Source organism: Tenrec ecaudatus, chromosome 6 (genome assembly GCF_050624435.1).
Source record: "Tenrec ecaudatus isolate mTenEca1 chromosome 6, mTenEca1.hap1, whole genome shotgun sequence".
In the NCBI taxonomy this organism is placed as follows: domain Eukaryota; kingdom Metazoa; phylum Chordata; class Mammalia; order Afrosoricida; family Tenrecidae; genus Tenrec; species Tenrec ecaudatus.
The window spans coordinates 86,792,895-86,808,295 of NC_134535.1; the positions used below are offsets into that span (position 1 = coordinate 86,792,895).

General features: G+C 55.4%; 1 protein-coding gene across 3 annotated transcripts in view; it reads right to left on the minus strand.

Moving 5' to 3' along the window:
* The window catches only part of PFKM (phosphofructokinase, muscle), a 50,544-nt gene continuing 35,143 nt past the window's right edge, over window positions 1-15,401 (minus strand). For all 3 annotated transcript variants that reach the window (XM_075551810.1, XM_075551811.1, XM_075551812.1), the window contains 21 exons: window positions 15,081-15,154; window positions 14,160-14,237; window positions 12,241-12,430; window positions 11,619-11,784; window positions 10,816-10,860; window positions 10,375-10,483; window positions 10,198-10,293; window positions 9,889-9,981; window positions 8,575-8,700; window positions 7,281-7,345; window positions 6,795-6,858; window positions 5,748-5,897; window positions 5,280-5,350; window positions 4,918-5,005; window positions 4,673-4,825; window positions 4,008-4,172; window positions 2,689-2,750; window positions 2,341-2,452; window positions 723-822; window positions 525-630; window positions 1-329 (listed from right to left, as the gene is read on the minus strand). In XM_075551810.1, coding sequence (XP_075407925.1) covers window positions 185-329; window positions 525-630; window positions 723-822; window positions 2,341-2,452; window positions 2,689-2,750; window positions 4,008-4,172; window positions 4,673-4,825; window positions 4,918-5,005; window positions 5,280-5,350; window positions 5,748-5,897; window positions 6,795-6,858; window positions 7,281-7,345; window positions 8,575-8,700; window positions 9,889-9,981; window positions 10,198-10,293; window positions 10,375-10,483; window positions 10,816-10,860; window positions 11,619-11,784; window positions 12,241-12,430; window positions 14,160-14,237; window positions 15,081-15,154 — 2,258 coding nt within the window. In that variant the 3' untranslated portion in view covers window positions 1-184. The remainder of the gene's footprint in view (window positions 330-524; window positions 631-722; window positions 823-2,340; window positions 2,453-2,688; window positions 2,751-4,007; window positions 4,173-4,672; window positions 4,826-4,917; window positions 5,006-5,279; window positions 5,351-5,747; window positions 5,898-6,794; window positions 6,859-7,280; window positions 7,346-8,574; window positions 8,701-9,888; window positions 9,982-10,197; window positions 10,294-10,374; window positions 10,484-10,815; window positions 10,861-11,618; window positions 11,785-12,240; window positions 12,431-14,159; window positions 14,238-15,080; window positions 15,155-15,401) is intronic.

Here is a 15,401-nt window from a genome sequence, read left to right on the forward strand (position 1 = left end):
GGGCGGGTGGGGCAGGGGTCCCGGAGGAACCCTACCTACGAGAGCTTCCCCTCCCAGAGCTGACCACGGCTGCGGGTACAGAATGAAAGGAAACCTAAGGGAAACGAGCCACGGCGCCAAGATATGCACTTGGATCTAGCACGAGCAAGCGGACCACGGTGGGGCGATCCATCCCCTTCAGAGCTCAGACGGGGGCCTCCCCGGAGCGCTTCCTGTTGATGTGCTCCAGGTGGGCGTGCTCCGAGGTGTCCAAGTCAATCTCATACTTGGCTAGGATTTTCAGGATGGGTCTCAGCTTCAGCCACCACTGTTCCTTGGGGATGCGATGCCTATGGAGAGATGAGGGCAGATGGTGATGATGTCATCCTTACTACCCCAACCAACTGTTCCCACCAACAGATGGAAGGTCAGAGCATACAGAGTGACATGGCTGCTCCGCTGAGAGGAAGCCTGCAGCTTGGGGAGGGTGCTCGACACAGTGCCGGAGGGAGGGACCGCTCACTCCAGGAAGTAGATGGACTCACTCAAAATCCGTTTGGTCCTTCAGCTCGGTCACCGGTTGAAAGACCAGGGCCCTCTTCCGCATTCCCAGAACGCAGCCTGAGTCCGGAGTGTTGGCGAAGATCCGCCCTGCCAGAGGGAGATGCCCCGTCAGCTTCCCCACTGAGGACCCTGTTGCCGTGTGTGGGGAGGGGTCTCCCCAGCCCAGCCACCCCACTTACCATTACGGTAACTCTCCTTGATTTTCACGGACATCCAGTTCATAGCTTTGGCACCCATCTTAGTGGCAAAGTTCCTGTCGAACGGAGTTGGGCTGCCACCCTGGAAAGCCAATCCTGAGTTACAAAGCGAAGGACTCTAGTGGCGTGGCCGCAGGAACCTGCAGGTCTGCGGGTGAGTTTGTCCAGCCCGTGTGAGCACAGGAAGAGCAGCTCCCAGCACCAGCCCGGGGGCGTCGTCCATTACTCACTGGGCTGCTAACCGCGAAGTCGGGAGCTCGAAACCACCAGCTGCCCCCCGGGATGGATGACGCTCTACTCCCATAAAGAATCCGTCTCCGAACCCACAGGGCTGTTCGCCCCTGCCCTATGGGGTTGCTGTGAGTCAAGAGCTGCCTCAAGGGCAGTGAGGTTTTGAGTTCTTAGGAGCAACTAGTTAAGATAAATGGGGTGAAAGGTCCCCAGTTCTCTATCCTAGTTCTGTAGCTGTCAGATCCTGGTAAGTCCCTGTCCATCACTGATGACACTAAAGCGTTGCTTGGGGCCCAACCTGGCTGCCCTTGGTTGCTGAAGTTAGTTGCCACCGAGTTGGGGCCAACTCGGGGTGGCCCGTGTGTGCAGACAACAGCGTTTCTAAGGTGGTGGACCTTTGGAAGCACATCACCAGGCCTGCCTTCTGAGGCACCTCCCGGTGAGTGCCAATGGGCAGCCTTTGGGTAAGCAAGCCAAAGCTTGGCTCTTCACAAAGATTTTCTCAGAAGTAGGCGCGTGAAGGTGGGAGCATGGAAAGGTAGGAAAAGACACGGACCGATCTTCAAATGTTATCCAGTAAGACTCCCCTTCCCTTTCCCCACCTTTGCCCTCTCAACCAGGCGCACCTGTGACGCCAGTCTCCCAATGATGCGACCAGAATTAATCTGATCCGCTCCTTCAAACGGAGACCTTGGGAATTCACTGGGAGATAAGGAATGCCAACACTGAGGCACCAGGTGGGGGGACTTGGGGCTCGGCAGGGTCTTCTGGGAGTGGGGCCAACCTTGGGCAGCGAGAGAATGTGAGGGAGGGAAGGCATCCCTTCACCCTGGAAACCCCAGTGGGAGCCCAGCACAGGAAGGGACCTGTACTTATTTGGTCGGTTTCTGGTGACAACCTGGTGCAAAGAAAGAAGAGAGAGCAATGCACGAGCCTTGTTCTGGCCCTGACTCGATGAGTGACCTGGGAAACAACGTCTCCGCACAGGCGTCCTTTTTCATCAGCTGTCTTGAGAGACCACCTTGTCCCCGGCAATGCTTGGCAGTCTATTGAGGCTGTGTTCACCTGGGGGGAGGTGCTAGTGGCCTCTGGTGGGTGGGAGATTCCAGGGCTGTACTAAACCAACCTACAATGCCCAAGATGCCCCTGCCCCAAGGCTAAGGAACTGTGCCTGGAGTGCAGGGGGTGCATCAGACAGTCTCATTTCCTGGTTGGAGAAGTTGTGGTTCTACAGCGCCAAGAGGCTGCAGGCCTGTTCTCCAGGGTGGCCCCAGAGCCTTCCACAGGCTGCAGAAGGCCGGCAGAGCCTCCCTGTTGCTCAGGGGCACGGTCGTCTGTGGAAGGCCGTGGCTGGGGACGCCTGGCCTACCTGCTGCATGTGGCCCAGCACGTTCTTCCTGCTGTCGAAGACGCCCTTGCCCTCCTCGGAGTAGAGGCTGGAAATGAAGTCAGTGGTGTAGTTGTCGCTGCACTTCTCATTCCTGCCGGGCACAGACCCAATTCACAGACTGCAGTTTCGCCCACCTCGCCACCCCCTCCGAGCCTTGGTGGCCTTGTTCTCGCCTTTTCTACTTACCGTGGAGCCCAGGCTGCCCCCGCCACCCCCACCTTGCATCTATCGATTGTTCAGGGTGTCCCAGCCACCATCCGCTCTACGTGTTTAGGCCCGGGCTTGGGTTTGTTTTCTTCTCTTAGGAACTACCCTTGGGTGCGGTACCTTAGCACGAGGCCCCTTTTCACGGTGGTTTTCATCTTTTGCACCAGATGGTCAACGTTCGCCTGCAAATGAAACAGTAAGGCCAAGCTGACCTGAGCTGTGGAGGAGCTGTGGAGGGCTCTCTGGGCCTCTGTCGGAGGGGAGAGCAAGTGGGGGTGGGGGGGTGTGGAGAAGTTTGCAACCCTGGGCCTGAGCTCTGCCTGATTCCTTGAAGCGGTTCAGTGCAGGCTGGAATTTTAACCAAGACGCCAGTAAGGCCAGCTGAATGGGAAGCGGATGAGTTAGTGTCACGGAAACTTGCGGGTCCTCGCCGCTCGCCAGGCCCCCTCCAGCTGCGCTTGCTGGCTCGGAGAGCTGGCTCTGTTCACAGCAGGCCTTCCAAAGGGCACTAGCCTGGGACTCACCCGGAAGGGCGAGTGCCTTTCCCTCCCTTGGCCTGTGAGTTAGGGGTGATGGCGCCAGACCCAGCTCTCCATGGTTGTCAGGGGCTGGCCAGATTCAGAGTGGGGGTTCCCTCAGGTTGCTGCCCCCCTCCCCCGTCCCCCTGCTACCCACTGTGTGTTCTCTTGGAACACACTAGGATCTTAGATAGCAAGGATCATGAGATCCTTCTGTGAAACGGGAGTCAGTGTCTACCTGCAAGGGGAAGGCACCCCCCTCAGAGTTGGACTGATGATAGGTCACATGCAGAAATGTCTGAAAGGGCGGGTGATTAGCTGTATACATTCTCCACACCCGCGACACCCAATGTTTAGCACTGAGACTGCAACCCCAGGAAGTACGGACGGGCCCTGACCACGTCGGCCACAGGAGACGAGCGATGTTGCTATTGTCGTTCTACCTTTCTAAGAACCAGCCAGCCCTGTGCACCCACAGGGACACCAAAGAAAGCACGGGGCCAGTGCCGCTGAGCGGTACGTGTGGAAACTGTTGAACGGGGCCCGGTGGCGCTGATGCACTTTCACCGGAAATAACGATGTTTTTGAAATGGAATGAAGGGAAATCGGGGGTGGGTGCTAAGAGTAGAACGGACCCTCTCTCTGAACCAGTGAAATCTCCTCCTGACTTCAAAGCAGAGACACTTCTTAACTCTCGCCCTTCCTCTGCAGCCCGGAGAGGGCTCCCTCTGTTGCAGGCCCCCTGCGAGGATACGAGGCTCGTAAAGGCACCCTGACTCATGAGGGCGCCCAGGAAGGGCCTGCCTGGGGCCTTTTGGTGTGTCCTTGCAGGACCCTACGGACCAGTTAGTTCTGGCCTCACTGGAGGGCACAATGTGTCGGGACTGAGCCGGGGAAGCTGCCGAGCAGGCTCTCCTCTACCTGCAGGTCCCGGATGGTGAAGGGCTCCTCAAAGATGTAGGCTGCGTCGGCGCCGGCCGCCAGCCCCGCCATGGTGGCCAGGTAGCCACAGTAGCCACCCATCGTCTCGATGATGAAGACGCGCCGCTTGGTGCCTGCGGCTGACTGCTTGATACGATCGCAGGTCTGTAAGACAGTGGGGGGGGGGGCGCAGGGAGAGGCGGCAGGCCTTGGTTTTTAGTGCTTTGCTGAAGCCTGCCATTAAGCCAACTCTGAACTTTATTGTCCCCTAGACCTCCTCAAGTTCTTACAGTCCAGGCCAGAAAGCGTCTTTCCCACCCCACTGAGAACCAGCTTTCCTGGGAGGGAACTCATGCTCTCATACCCACTCTTCCTCTTGCTCAGAGTAGACAAATAGGACCATAGGCTCTCAGAAAGATAACAAATCTGGGATGCAGAGGATCAGTGCAACTCTGGGGTGGAGGGGGTGCACTATGCAGAGTAGCAGCACACATGTACATCACCAGGGTCGAGGGCAAGTTCACACGTTACAGAGCACAAACACTGTGTGTCTGGTGACATACAGTCTGAATAAACGCCTGCACTTAAGGAGCAGTTTTTGAGTATGGCTACTTGAGAGACTCGGGCCCGGGCGAAGGGGCCAGGGAGCGGCAGTGGGCTCGCACCGTGCAGATGGTGTTGAGGGCTGTGTCCGCCCCGATGCTGAAGTCTGAGCCAGGGACGTTGTTGGACACGGTGGCGGGGATGACCACAAACGGGATGCAGAGCTCGTCGTACTGCTTCCGGCCCTCCATCAGCTCCAGGCCCCCTGTGTAAGCCTGCGCAGGTCAGGCGCAGAGGGGCAATGAATGGGGGCAAGGCCAGGCTGGGGAGGGAGTGGGGGGGCGGAGTGGTGACGGTGGGCACTTACCTCAAAGCCCCCAATGATGACAAGGCCCTGAATGTTAAACTTGGTTATGTTTGCGCTGATCTGTTCGACGTTCTTCTTGGGAAGAGTCCTAGTTTAGCAGGGGAATTAGGAGCAGGGACAGCAAAATTGAAGGAGGGAAAAACTAGAGTCTGACCATTTCTTGCCGTGTGCTGCCTTTCCCCTCCGCCCCGGGCACGGACGAGGCAGGGCTGGAAGATGCCGGAGAACCTGAGAGGTTTGGGTGGGCATGGGTGCTCTTGCCAAGCAACAGTGAGGGTGGGGACAGAGAGCCCAGATACTCAAATTTCAAGGGGCGCCTCTAAAGGGTGACAAGAGCGTGGCGTTCCTGTAATGCCACTTACCTTTTAGTCCCGAGTTTGGAACCACCTTGCCCAGTCCAGCCCCCGACATAGCTCCAGCCAACCTCCTCAATCTGCAGGGAAGGGCACCGTTGGACAGGGCCACCAAGGGCCTGTGCAGGGCTGAAGCCACTTCATGCACTCTGACTCCTAGCCCCTAGCTCCCATCTGAGCCTCTCACCTGCTTTTCCCCACTGTATTAAACTCTTCTCGCCTTATGCCCATCCCCACCGATTCCAAACCTCCCTCTGCCGGGTACTGTGCAACCAGGAGAGCTTTCTTTGCCCTCAGAGGCCTGCCTAGTGCTACCTCCCTGACACGGAGCAGTCGCCCCTGCCCAAGCCTGAAGCAGGCAGTGAAGGAAGGGCAGGGGGGGGGGAAGGGGCAGACGGCTCAGCCCGGCTGCACAGCTGTCACACTGCTGCTCCGTGGCCCCAGAGTAGGTGGCTGCCCCCCACTGCAGCCCCGTACCTGACCCTTGGCCAAGCCCTCGAAGCCATCATGCACGACCAACACACGGTTGCCTTGGATGAGGCCAATCCTCACGGTGGACCGGACAGCAGCGTTCATGCCGGCAGCAGGCGCCCCCACGTTCATCACGGCCACAGTGTGGTTAAATGTCTGAAGGGGAGGCAGCAGGAGGAGCCAGGAAGAGAGAGGCAGAGACCCCAATGAGGGGAGGGAGAGAGGCAGGACTGAGTCCCTCTGTGGTTGGGGAATCAGGACACTTGCCTGGGATGGAAACACACACACACACACACACACACACACACACACACACACACACACCATCCCATGGAGGAGACAACAGCAGATCTTTCAACTTTGTCCTATGGAAGCAGCTGCTTCCTCACAGACCACAGAGCTGCCTCCAGGGATCACCATCAGACTCACAATGAACACAAGGCCTTCCAGCCCAGGGGCTCCCTACGTGGGCCCTGGGTCCCCCTGCATCAGAATCCCCCTGGGGACTTAAGTCAGCACATGCCCGGCCCCTGGTTGGAATCAGAACCTCTCAGGGAGAGGCCTAGGAACCTGCAATATTTACGAGCAACCCAGAAGCGATGTATTTTTTGGGGTGGGGGTAAAATCAAGATCTCTTGAGCCAAAAAAAAGGAGCTAGGCTGTGTTGCCAGCAGGTCCATCCTAAGCATCACGTCAAAGGGAGAATTCCTCGGGGAGAGGGAAATCGATCTCAGAGGATTCTGATGGCCTCAGGCCTCTATCAGGTGAGGGGGCTCAGCTACACTCCCGGCTCCTGCCGGGAGAGAATGCAGCGGCCTGGCTGGCTCTCCTACCTCCCCAGCTCTGGCATCAGACACGTCGTCCATAGGAGACGAAGCCCCCAGGGCTGCTGTCTAGGGCAGCTAAGGAAAAGGGTCTTCGTCGGGGCAGGGCCTCAGTACTGAAAACGGGCACAGGGCCACGAAGCTGGCCAGGCTGCCGTGTGGGTGGACCGGGGAAAGCTGAGGGAGAGAACCCGAGGAGGGAATGACCAGGGAAGGCAGCGGTGAGTACCTTAGACACCGGAGGGCGGACGTGCGCTAGCAGCTTGTACACCTCCCAGTTGTTCATGAAGCTCCTGTCAGAAGAGGCAGCCATGCTGGAGGCCCTTCCTCCCAAGCCAGCAGCTCCCATCCTGCGGCTCCACCCAGCAGACCTCTCAGGGCCTAGTTGGGGCTGCACAGGGCCCCCTGCGCACTCTCCCCCTGGACCTCTCACTGGGGTTCTCAGATAGCAGCCAGGGATCGTGCGGGCCCAGCCCCTGGGAGGCCAGGGCTGAGAGGTAGCGGGCCACCAGGCCACCTCCCAGCTGAGTTTCTTGAGGAAGAAACGGCTGTCGAGACAGGAGGAGGGGGAGGAAGGAACAGGAGCTCCTCTTGGGGTCTTGGTGGCTAGCACTCCCTCCTCTCGCTGGGAAGAACCCAGGAGGCACTACAGGTTTGGGGTTCCGCTCTAGCATCCGCATTCTGTAGTGGGTGAGCTTCCCAGTCATTTCCTCACCGGCCTCGCAGCTTCATGGCCTCATCAAACTTCTTCTCATCCATGGCTTTGGTCACATCCTTGGTCTGAGGGAGGAGCACAGCACCGGTCAGGATGCCAGGGCGGGGCTCCACACAGCTGGAGTGCCACCCCAAGGTCAGACTCGGTCCCCCGCCCCCCGCCCCAACACCCAACTGTCGCAGATGGCAAAGTGTCTTGCTCTCCTCAGATTCTGAGGGAGGAGCCGCAGAAGCAAAGGGCGGGCTTGTTGCTATCATCACTACTCATGGGAGAGCGGGAGCCCTGGTTACTCCCAAGGTCAGGAGTTCTAAACCCCCGGCCACACTAAGGGAGAAAGATGAGGTTATCCATTCTCGTGAAAAGTTACAGACTCAGAAACCCACTGAGGCAGTTTGGCCCTGACCTACAGGGTCGCTAGGAGTTGGCACGGGCTCGATGGTGGTGAGTTTGGTTTGATGGGCAGCTAGCTGGGAAGAGGTGCATAGCACCTTACTCTATTCCACGCTCTGATCTTGAGCCTCAAAGGGGCTTCTAGCGAAAAGAGCAGAAGGGGGGCGTTCCTGCAGCTAAGCCAGTGGGGAAGAGCGGCTGAGCCTGGCTGGCCCCGAGCTTCCCAATCACTGGTCTCTGCTGAATCAATGCATTCGCTTTGGGGCGACTCAGCTACAAGCACAAGCAGGAGCCTGTCACGGCTGCAGGTTGTGGAGACTCTAGAGTCTGAGAGGCAGGGACGCACTCATCAGGCCCGGCACCGTGGCTTCCAGCCAGGACGTCCACTGTGGGGCCGAAGGTTAGATTCTCTGATAATACTCCCCCCACTTCCTGCGCACTCAGCCTTCCCCAAGTCCTGAAGCAGAGTCTCTTTATGCACATTATCTCCAATCTTTGTAATGCCCCTCAAGGCACGAGTCACCTCATTTTGGTTCAGAGAAAGATGTCCAGTGGAGAAACAGGTGCTACCCGGCCAGGTCTTAATCATATTGGGGGGCATATTGCATTTCTCTTCTAACAAAGACAACAGAGCGTTAAACAGAGGGTTTGCGTTGAGATCTAGTCTTACTACAGGCTGTAGCATTTCCCATCTTCATTAGAAACAGTTCAGAGATACAGAGACGGCTTAGAGCAGCCAGGGCTGGTATGCACAGCCCACTGTGCCCTTGCCCCGTGTGTCTCATACAAACCACGCAGCTTTCTCGCCTGCTCCCGCCTCGGGGCCTGAGAGGCTGGTTTCACACACTAGGCACTCCTGATCTGTGGCAGGGGCAGGAGGCTGGAGAGGGGGAGTGGTACTCACCACCTGGACACACTCCATGAGGGGCAGGCGCACGGCCTGGTTGCCCGAGAGGCTCACCACACAGGCTGGGGTTTCCGGAGTCCCCTCCAGCAGGGCCATCACTGCTTCCACACCCATCCGGCTGCCCTGAGAGAGCCCGGGACACAGACAGTTGGGTTTGGGTAGCCCATGTTTTTTTATTTTTGGTAAGGATAAGATCCTATTAGTGTAAAGACAAAAATACAAACACTGTGCCAATGGGAGAAGGCCCCTGTCAATATTCAAAAGGCCAGGGAAGAAATTTCTGCCGTGGAACAACTAAGAGATGATTGCACCCAGTACAAATTCAGGACGTGTCTAAGGGGAGGTCAACTGGCCCATTGTCAAGTTTGATCCAGCACAATCAAGAAAACAATGGTCTCTGCCTGCTGGGAGGGCTGTTCAGCACTCCTGCCTTTGGCTCAAGCGGATCTGGCAGCGGCTCAGTCTGACTGGATGCCCTGCAGGTGGGCTTGGGGCTCCCACTGTCCTCCGTCGCCTTCTACAATCTGAGTGCTCACAATTTTAGCTCTGATACTTTTCTCTTCACCATATTTGAGTTTTGTAACGGTCATCTTTGGATCGAACAAGCTGGTGTGCTTCTCCTGCGCGGACCTAGTTGACTCCTTGCTTAGATGGCTGTGTTTGAATACAAGCCTTTAAGATCCCAGACACTACTTCAATCGACAGCCAGACACCTTCTACTTTCTTCATCACACTAGGTCGCCCATCTCAGCTCAGCCTAGAGAGAGAGGGCACTCAGGGCCTTAATCCCTCCCGGGCCAGGTTCCACAGAGGGAGTCTGACTGTCCAGGAGCAGCCAAGGACTGAGTGAGCTTTATAGCCTCACCTAGATTTCCCTGGAAGCAACTTGTATGAGTAACTCTTCCTCCTCTTGCTCCCTGAACCCCGAGAATGGTGCCGGTTCTGGAGGAACATGCCAACGACAGGAAGGGAGCGGACGGCTGGGGCTTACTACGATTCCCTTCCGATGTATAAGACAGGGAAGGGCATTGTCTCTCTCTCCCAACGAAAGTGGGATCAAAAGCTGCCTCAATTTGAGTGTCTGCGGTTAGATCTTAATCAGCTCTAAGATGTCAGGCTTCACTATTAAAGGAGAAAAAGGCTTCTTGTCATATTTTCCAACCACAGAGGGCTCTTGAGCATATGCAAATGATCATGGGTGAGTGCAGTAGCCAAGGGGCAGTGTGGCCAATGGTGGAAGCCCGTCCTGGGCAGTGCGGTCCTACGGGGGAAGGGCAACAGGCTGAGAAGCCACAAGGTCTCCCGACTCACCAGGATCCGGTCAAAGGCTGATGGCGTCCCACCTCGCTGCACATGTCCCAACACAGTGACCCGGGTGTCATACCCCAGACGCTTTACCACCAACTGATGGGGCAGAGAGGGAAAGGCCCAGTCAGAGAGAGAAAACAAGCAGGGGGGTAGCTAAACCAAGTGGGGGGGGGGGGACAGCCTCTGGCTGTCCAATGGTTCCTCCCTCCGTGGAGGCCAGCCAGGGGCTGGCGAGCCTGGGAGAGCTGTGGCCAAGACCCCACTCGCGAATGGGCCCCCGGGAGGCTCTGATGCCCCTTCGTTCCCACTAACATTCTTGATGTCTTCTGAGGTGATTGGTTTCCCATTCTTGTCAATCGCCCCCTCGGCCACAATGATGATGTTGAGACGAGAGCCGCGGGTCCTTGTCTGGCCAAGAAGAAAGGGGTGAAACTGAAGGCTGGGACGTGCAGGGTCACGGACCGGGGGAGAGGCTTGTATCAGCAGTACCTCGCTGAGTCGGCGGCAAAGGTGCTCCTCCCAGTCGTCATCTGGTGGGCATTCGGGAATAAAGACCCAGTCGGCCCCACAGGAGAGAGAGGTGACAAGGGCCAGGTATCTGAGGTGACGAGAGCCAGGGCACCGTGCTGGGGGCGAGCTACCCTCCACGCACAGCCTCACCCGCTGCAGCAAGTCCTCCTGCCCCACAGTCGGTGCCAGAGCCGATCCTCCACGTCATTGTGGGGTGACGTGCAGGCACCAGGGCCTCTCCAGGAGATTCTGCCCCTTTGTTCACCCTTCCAACCACAGCGCTGTCTCCTTTGATACTGTGTACACTCCTGGGCATACACAGACATGCAGGTGCGCGCACACAAGGCCGGGCAAGTGGGGGCAGAGGAAGGGGTGGGCCTACTGTTGTGCCAAAGGAGTCCGTCGGGATGGCGATCTTACCCACAGTGCCGGCCCATCACTTCCAACACAAATGTCCGCTGGTGGCTACGAGAGACAGACATGGATTTACACAGTGCAAGAGCCCCTGTAGCCAGGGTCAGACGCGTCCGTGCCTTTATGCAGCTAGCCCTTCCAGCAGGTTTACTGGGGGACCAGAAGGACCTGGGGAAACACCTGAGCCATGTGTTTCTGCCTAGGCCTGGGAAAGCGCAGCCATATGGAGGCTCTGGTCCAGGGAGGATGAGTCAGAGCAGGGGGGTAAGGGAAAAGAAGAGAGGAAGAGAGGTCTGGAATGCGCTGGAATCCTTGAGGATTACTGTTCTCCTCCTCCTCCCATCCTCCTACACTGTCACCCCAAGTCTCCTGAGCCCGAGCAGGCTTGGCGATGATGTTGACAAACCCTGTGATACGGGCTGCAAAGGGTCGCTCAGATTGTGGGCTCCCTGGATTCGTCTCAGTCTGGACACTAATCATTTAGGAGTTCCAGATATGAAAGACCTCAGAGCCGGTCTAAGAACAGACAGCTGATCAGTGACAAGAGGCAAATCTGTGGCACTTAGAAGGCAGAGCAATTTCAGTGCTCTTGGGGAAACTAAAGGAGTTCAGGTGGATCTGTGGACCAGGCATTAGGCTGCTAACTGTAAGGTTGGCGGTTCAAACCCACTAGGTGCTCTGAGAGAGAACAATGAGGCAGCCTACAGGTCATTACTAGTCTCTGTGGCTCCACATTACTCTCCAAGCCTCAATAATTTAGTCAATCCCAGCTCCCAACCTCCTCTGCTGCCTTCTCACGGTCCCCTTACCTCTGCGCAGTGGTAGTGATGGCGTCTACAATCTCTATGATCCGGTGTAGGGCAGAGTCCGTGCCAATGGTCATGTCAGTGCCACAGAAATCATTGTCAATAGAGCCAACAAGGCCCACGATGTTCAAGTAGCTCGACTTCTTGGCCTCCTCTTCTGTGATCCTGCCTGGTGATGGAAAGCAAGCCCGGAACCACTGGCTTAGGAGGTGGTGTGCCTAAAGCACACACACTGGCGCAGGAAGGGGCTGCAGCCAATAGGAATGCGAGGCACCGGCGTGTGGGACGACAGAGACTGCCCATTTGTGTCTAGGCAGGTCTTGCTCACAAGGAGCCCTGGTGATGTGATGGTTAAGAGCCTGGCTGTTAACCAGATGGTCAGTAGTTCAAAGTCACCAGCTGCTCCATGAAAAGACACAGCCTCCGTAAAGATGAGTCTTTGAAACTCTATGAGGCAGTTCTACTCTGCCCTGTAGTCAGTGGCTCAGTGTCAGAATCAACTTGAGGATAATGGGTGTCAACAAGTGATGCAGGGCGTGTGTGTGTGTGTGCGTGTGCATGCACATGTACATACACATCATGCCCAAACAAGCAATGTTAATGCAAAATGCAAACAGCGTCTCACCCGCTTTCTGGAGATCACTTAACAAGTCACTCCACTCAGAACGGAAGGTGTCGGCCCCAGTGAGGCTGCCATCACCCCCAATGACACACAGGTTGGTGATCCCACGCTTCACCAGGTTGTGGGCAGCTTGGAGTCGTCCCTCCCGGTCCCGGAAGTCCTTGCATCGGGCACTTCCAATCACCGTTCCTCCCTTTGGGAAAAGAGACGGAAACCAGCTCCTCAGATGGCACAGCCAAATGCGGGCTCAACATGCTGAGATTTCCTCTCCCAACACTGCGATGGGCTGCCTAGAAAGTTCTGATAGCCTTAAGTCATTAAGTCCCTTCTGAAAGAGAAGCCATGAAGTCAGCAGAGGGCATCGGACCCGTCTCTAAAAAACCCACCACACTTCTCAAAAGACTGCCAAGACCCAAACCACTTCTTTGAAGGTTTGGTCATCAAAGTGACGTCTTCAAGCAGAGCAAGGGGATACATACACGTCTGTTGGCTTCAGGGACAACTTCTACCTTTCTCACTGTCTCAGCGGTGGAAGAAGTGGCAGTAACTTCGTTCTCCAGAAAGTCTCCGGGTGGGATGGCATTACTGAATTGTGTCCAAACTGCTACGAAGAGCTCCTCTCAAAGCGTTTGGCAGTGTTTCCTCCTTTCCAGTGCGCAGTGTTTGCACAACCTGCGAGCAGACCCTGCCAGCTTTCCCCTTTTGCTCCCCGGGAGTCTCTCATCGCAGCGGAAGAAGCTACACTATCCGGGTATTCCCGGAAAAAACAGCTCTGGGTCTAGGAAGGCTTGAAATCTCAGAGGCTCACAGACACCCCTTCTTGGGGTCTGCACAAATCACCTACATTCCTGAGCATCTGTAACTTAGAGGGACTGGTGGCAAATTCTGGCTTGTGTGTAAACATTTATGGCAGGTCCCAGCGCCTGGGGGAGCCTTCCTCTGGCTAACAAAGCTGCACGCTGCATTTCCTCTCACGGGTTCTAGGGACATTGATGGAAGGAGTGGGGATGCAAGTGTAATTAGTAGATCTCTCAGTAGTCAACAAATGAGTATATTTCTATTGGGCTAGCCCACAGGTGTGTGTGTATATATGTATATGTTTACATGTGCATATGGCAGACATATACACAAGCACACACATACAGATATGTCTGAGATTATATATATGTAAACATGTATACTCATATACATGTGTATGTTATGTATACACGCACATACAAAAAAGGGCTTCACAGAGTCTGTAGAAAACTGCAATTGAAAGATAATGAAATTTTCCCACAAAATTTGTGAAGCCCTCGTGTGTGTCTGTGGGTATACAAATATACATACAAGGAAGCCTCAAAAAGTTCTTAGAAAAAGGGAACATAACTGAGTTTCTCCACAAACTTTTTGAAAGGCCCCACATTCACTTAAGAGGAGAACTCTGGAACAGCTGGGGGATGCCGAGCAAGGTCTGTGGCTAGAGCTGGATATTCTTAGCATCTTTCTGCAACCCTGAGGGCTGCCTCAGAACCTCCTGCTCCTTAGTGCTCTGGTTTCAGGTCACCTCGGCTCCATCACATGAGGACTGGCTTTGGTTCCCACCTCTGGTAGGGTTATTTTCAGGACCAGACCTTCCCTGTGGCCCCAGAGTAGGGCCGGCTTACATGCCAGTTCCCAAAGTCTTGCCTTATGACCTTTCCATAAAGAGCAAACCATTCTGGACACTATCTTGTGACCACTCTACCCAACTGTCAAGAAATCAGAGGGGGGTGCTGTCCAACACAAACAGTAAAGGGCGAACAGGTTTATAGCCCCTCCCTTGTCACTAAATCCCTTCATATCAAAGCACATGACAGAGGCTTTGGGAGACCACAAGCTAAGCCAGAAGGGGGTCAAACAAGGACAGGACAGAGAGGGACCAGGAGTCACCTGGAACATACCAGTTGAAGCATCATGGAAACGCTCTCCCAGGTGGCCTCCCTGATGTGATCTCCACCATCCACCAGGCCTTGATAACCCTGGGGACACAGTGCACCCATCAGTCTCTGCTGCGTTTCCTCCCAAAGCCCAGGACGAAGAAGAGGTCCTTAAGGAAGAGGTTCTCTGAGCAACAAGTCATTCCCTCCCATTATTAATTCCTGGGCACTCGTGAGACCATCCCATTTACCATGCCCAAGGAAGGCGAGGTGATGTTAGCTCTCGTCCAACACTCCGTTTCTAGCTCCAATCCTCATTCTGGAAGCATGCGGACAGCCTCCCTGATAGCTCATCTTAATTCCTCTTTATTTGGGCTTACCCTCTTTCCCCCAATCGATTCCCCAGGGAGACTAGGTAACAGATGGGTCTTAAGAACAACCGAGGAAAGGTGGAAGGGGATCCCAGAGGCAGGAAGAGAGGGCTAGGCAGAAACGTGACTTGAGAACATATTCCACTTGAGAGCAGAATAGCAGGTCGGGCTTAGAGAAGGAGTGGGAGCAGCCTGGAAAGGAAGTGGCAGAAGGGAGCTAAAGAGGCGGCAGAACCTCAGAAAAGTACACTAACTACAGAAATACCTTGAGAGCCTTCTCTCCTTGGATACACTAGTTTGCTGTGAAATACTAACTCTGTACTCATTTCAGTCTCTGTACTTTGGGCAAGGAGGAGAGAAGACGGAGTTACTCCGTCCTTTAAACTGAACCACGTGAGGACCCAGTGCACAGGTCTCTGGGTCCTGGCATCATTACTGGAGCTGAGGATGGGGAGGAATGGAGACAGAACACCAAGACAAGTCTATCTGGGAGGTGAGGAAGGGGAGAGGAAATGGGGGTGTGAGGCTGAAAACAGATCAAATGATGGCCAAAAAAAAAAAGCAGAGAACCAACCTCATGGACAAAGAAAACACGAGCTCCGGTAAAGATACCAACACGAACCACAGCCCTGACAGCAGCATTCATACCTGCCAAGAGAAGGGCAGAGAGGCGTGAGAGAAAAGTTACCCCTCAGAAAGGTAGTCCTGGAATCTACAGAAGTTACGTCTGTCTAACATGTATGAGACGATCCTTCTCTTGGACTTTTCTCTGAATCTATAAGACTTGACTCACCCAAGTCTTCTGCCCCCCCACCCCTAACTACTGCCCTTGATGTGAATGGAGTTTGGCATACCCCTTTTCTTCCCCAAGAAACCGTGCCTTTCCTAAAACCTT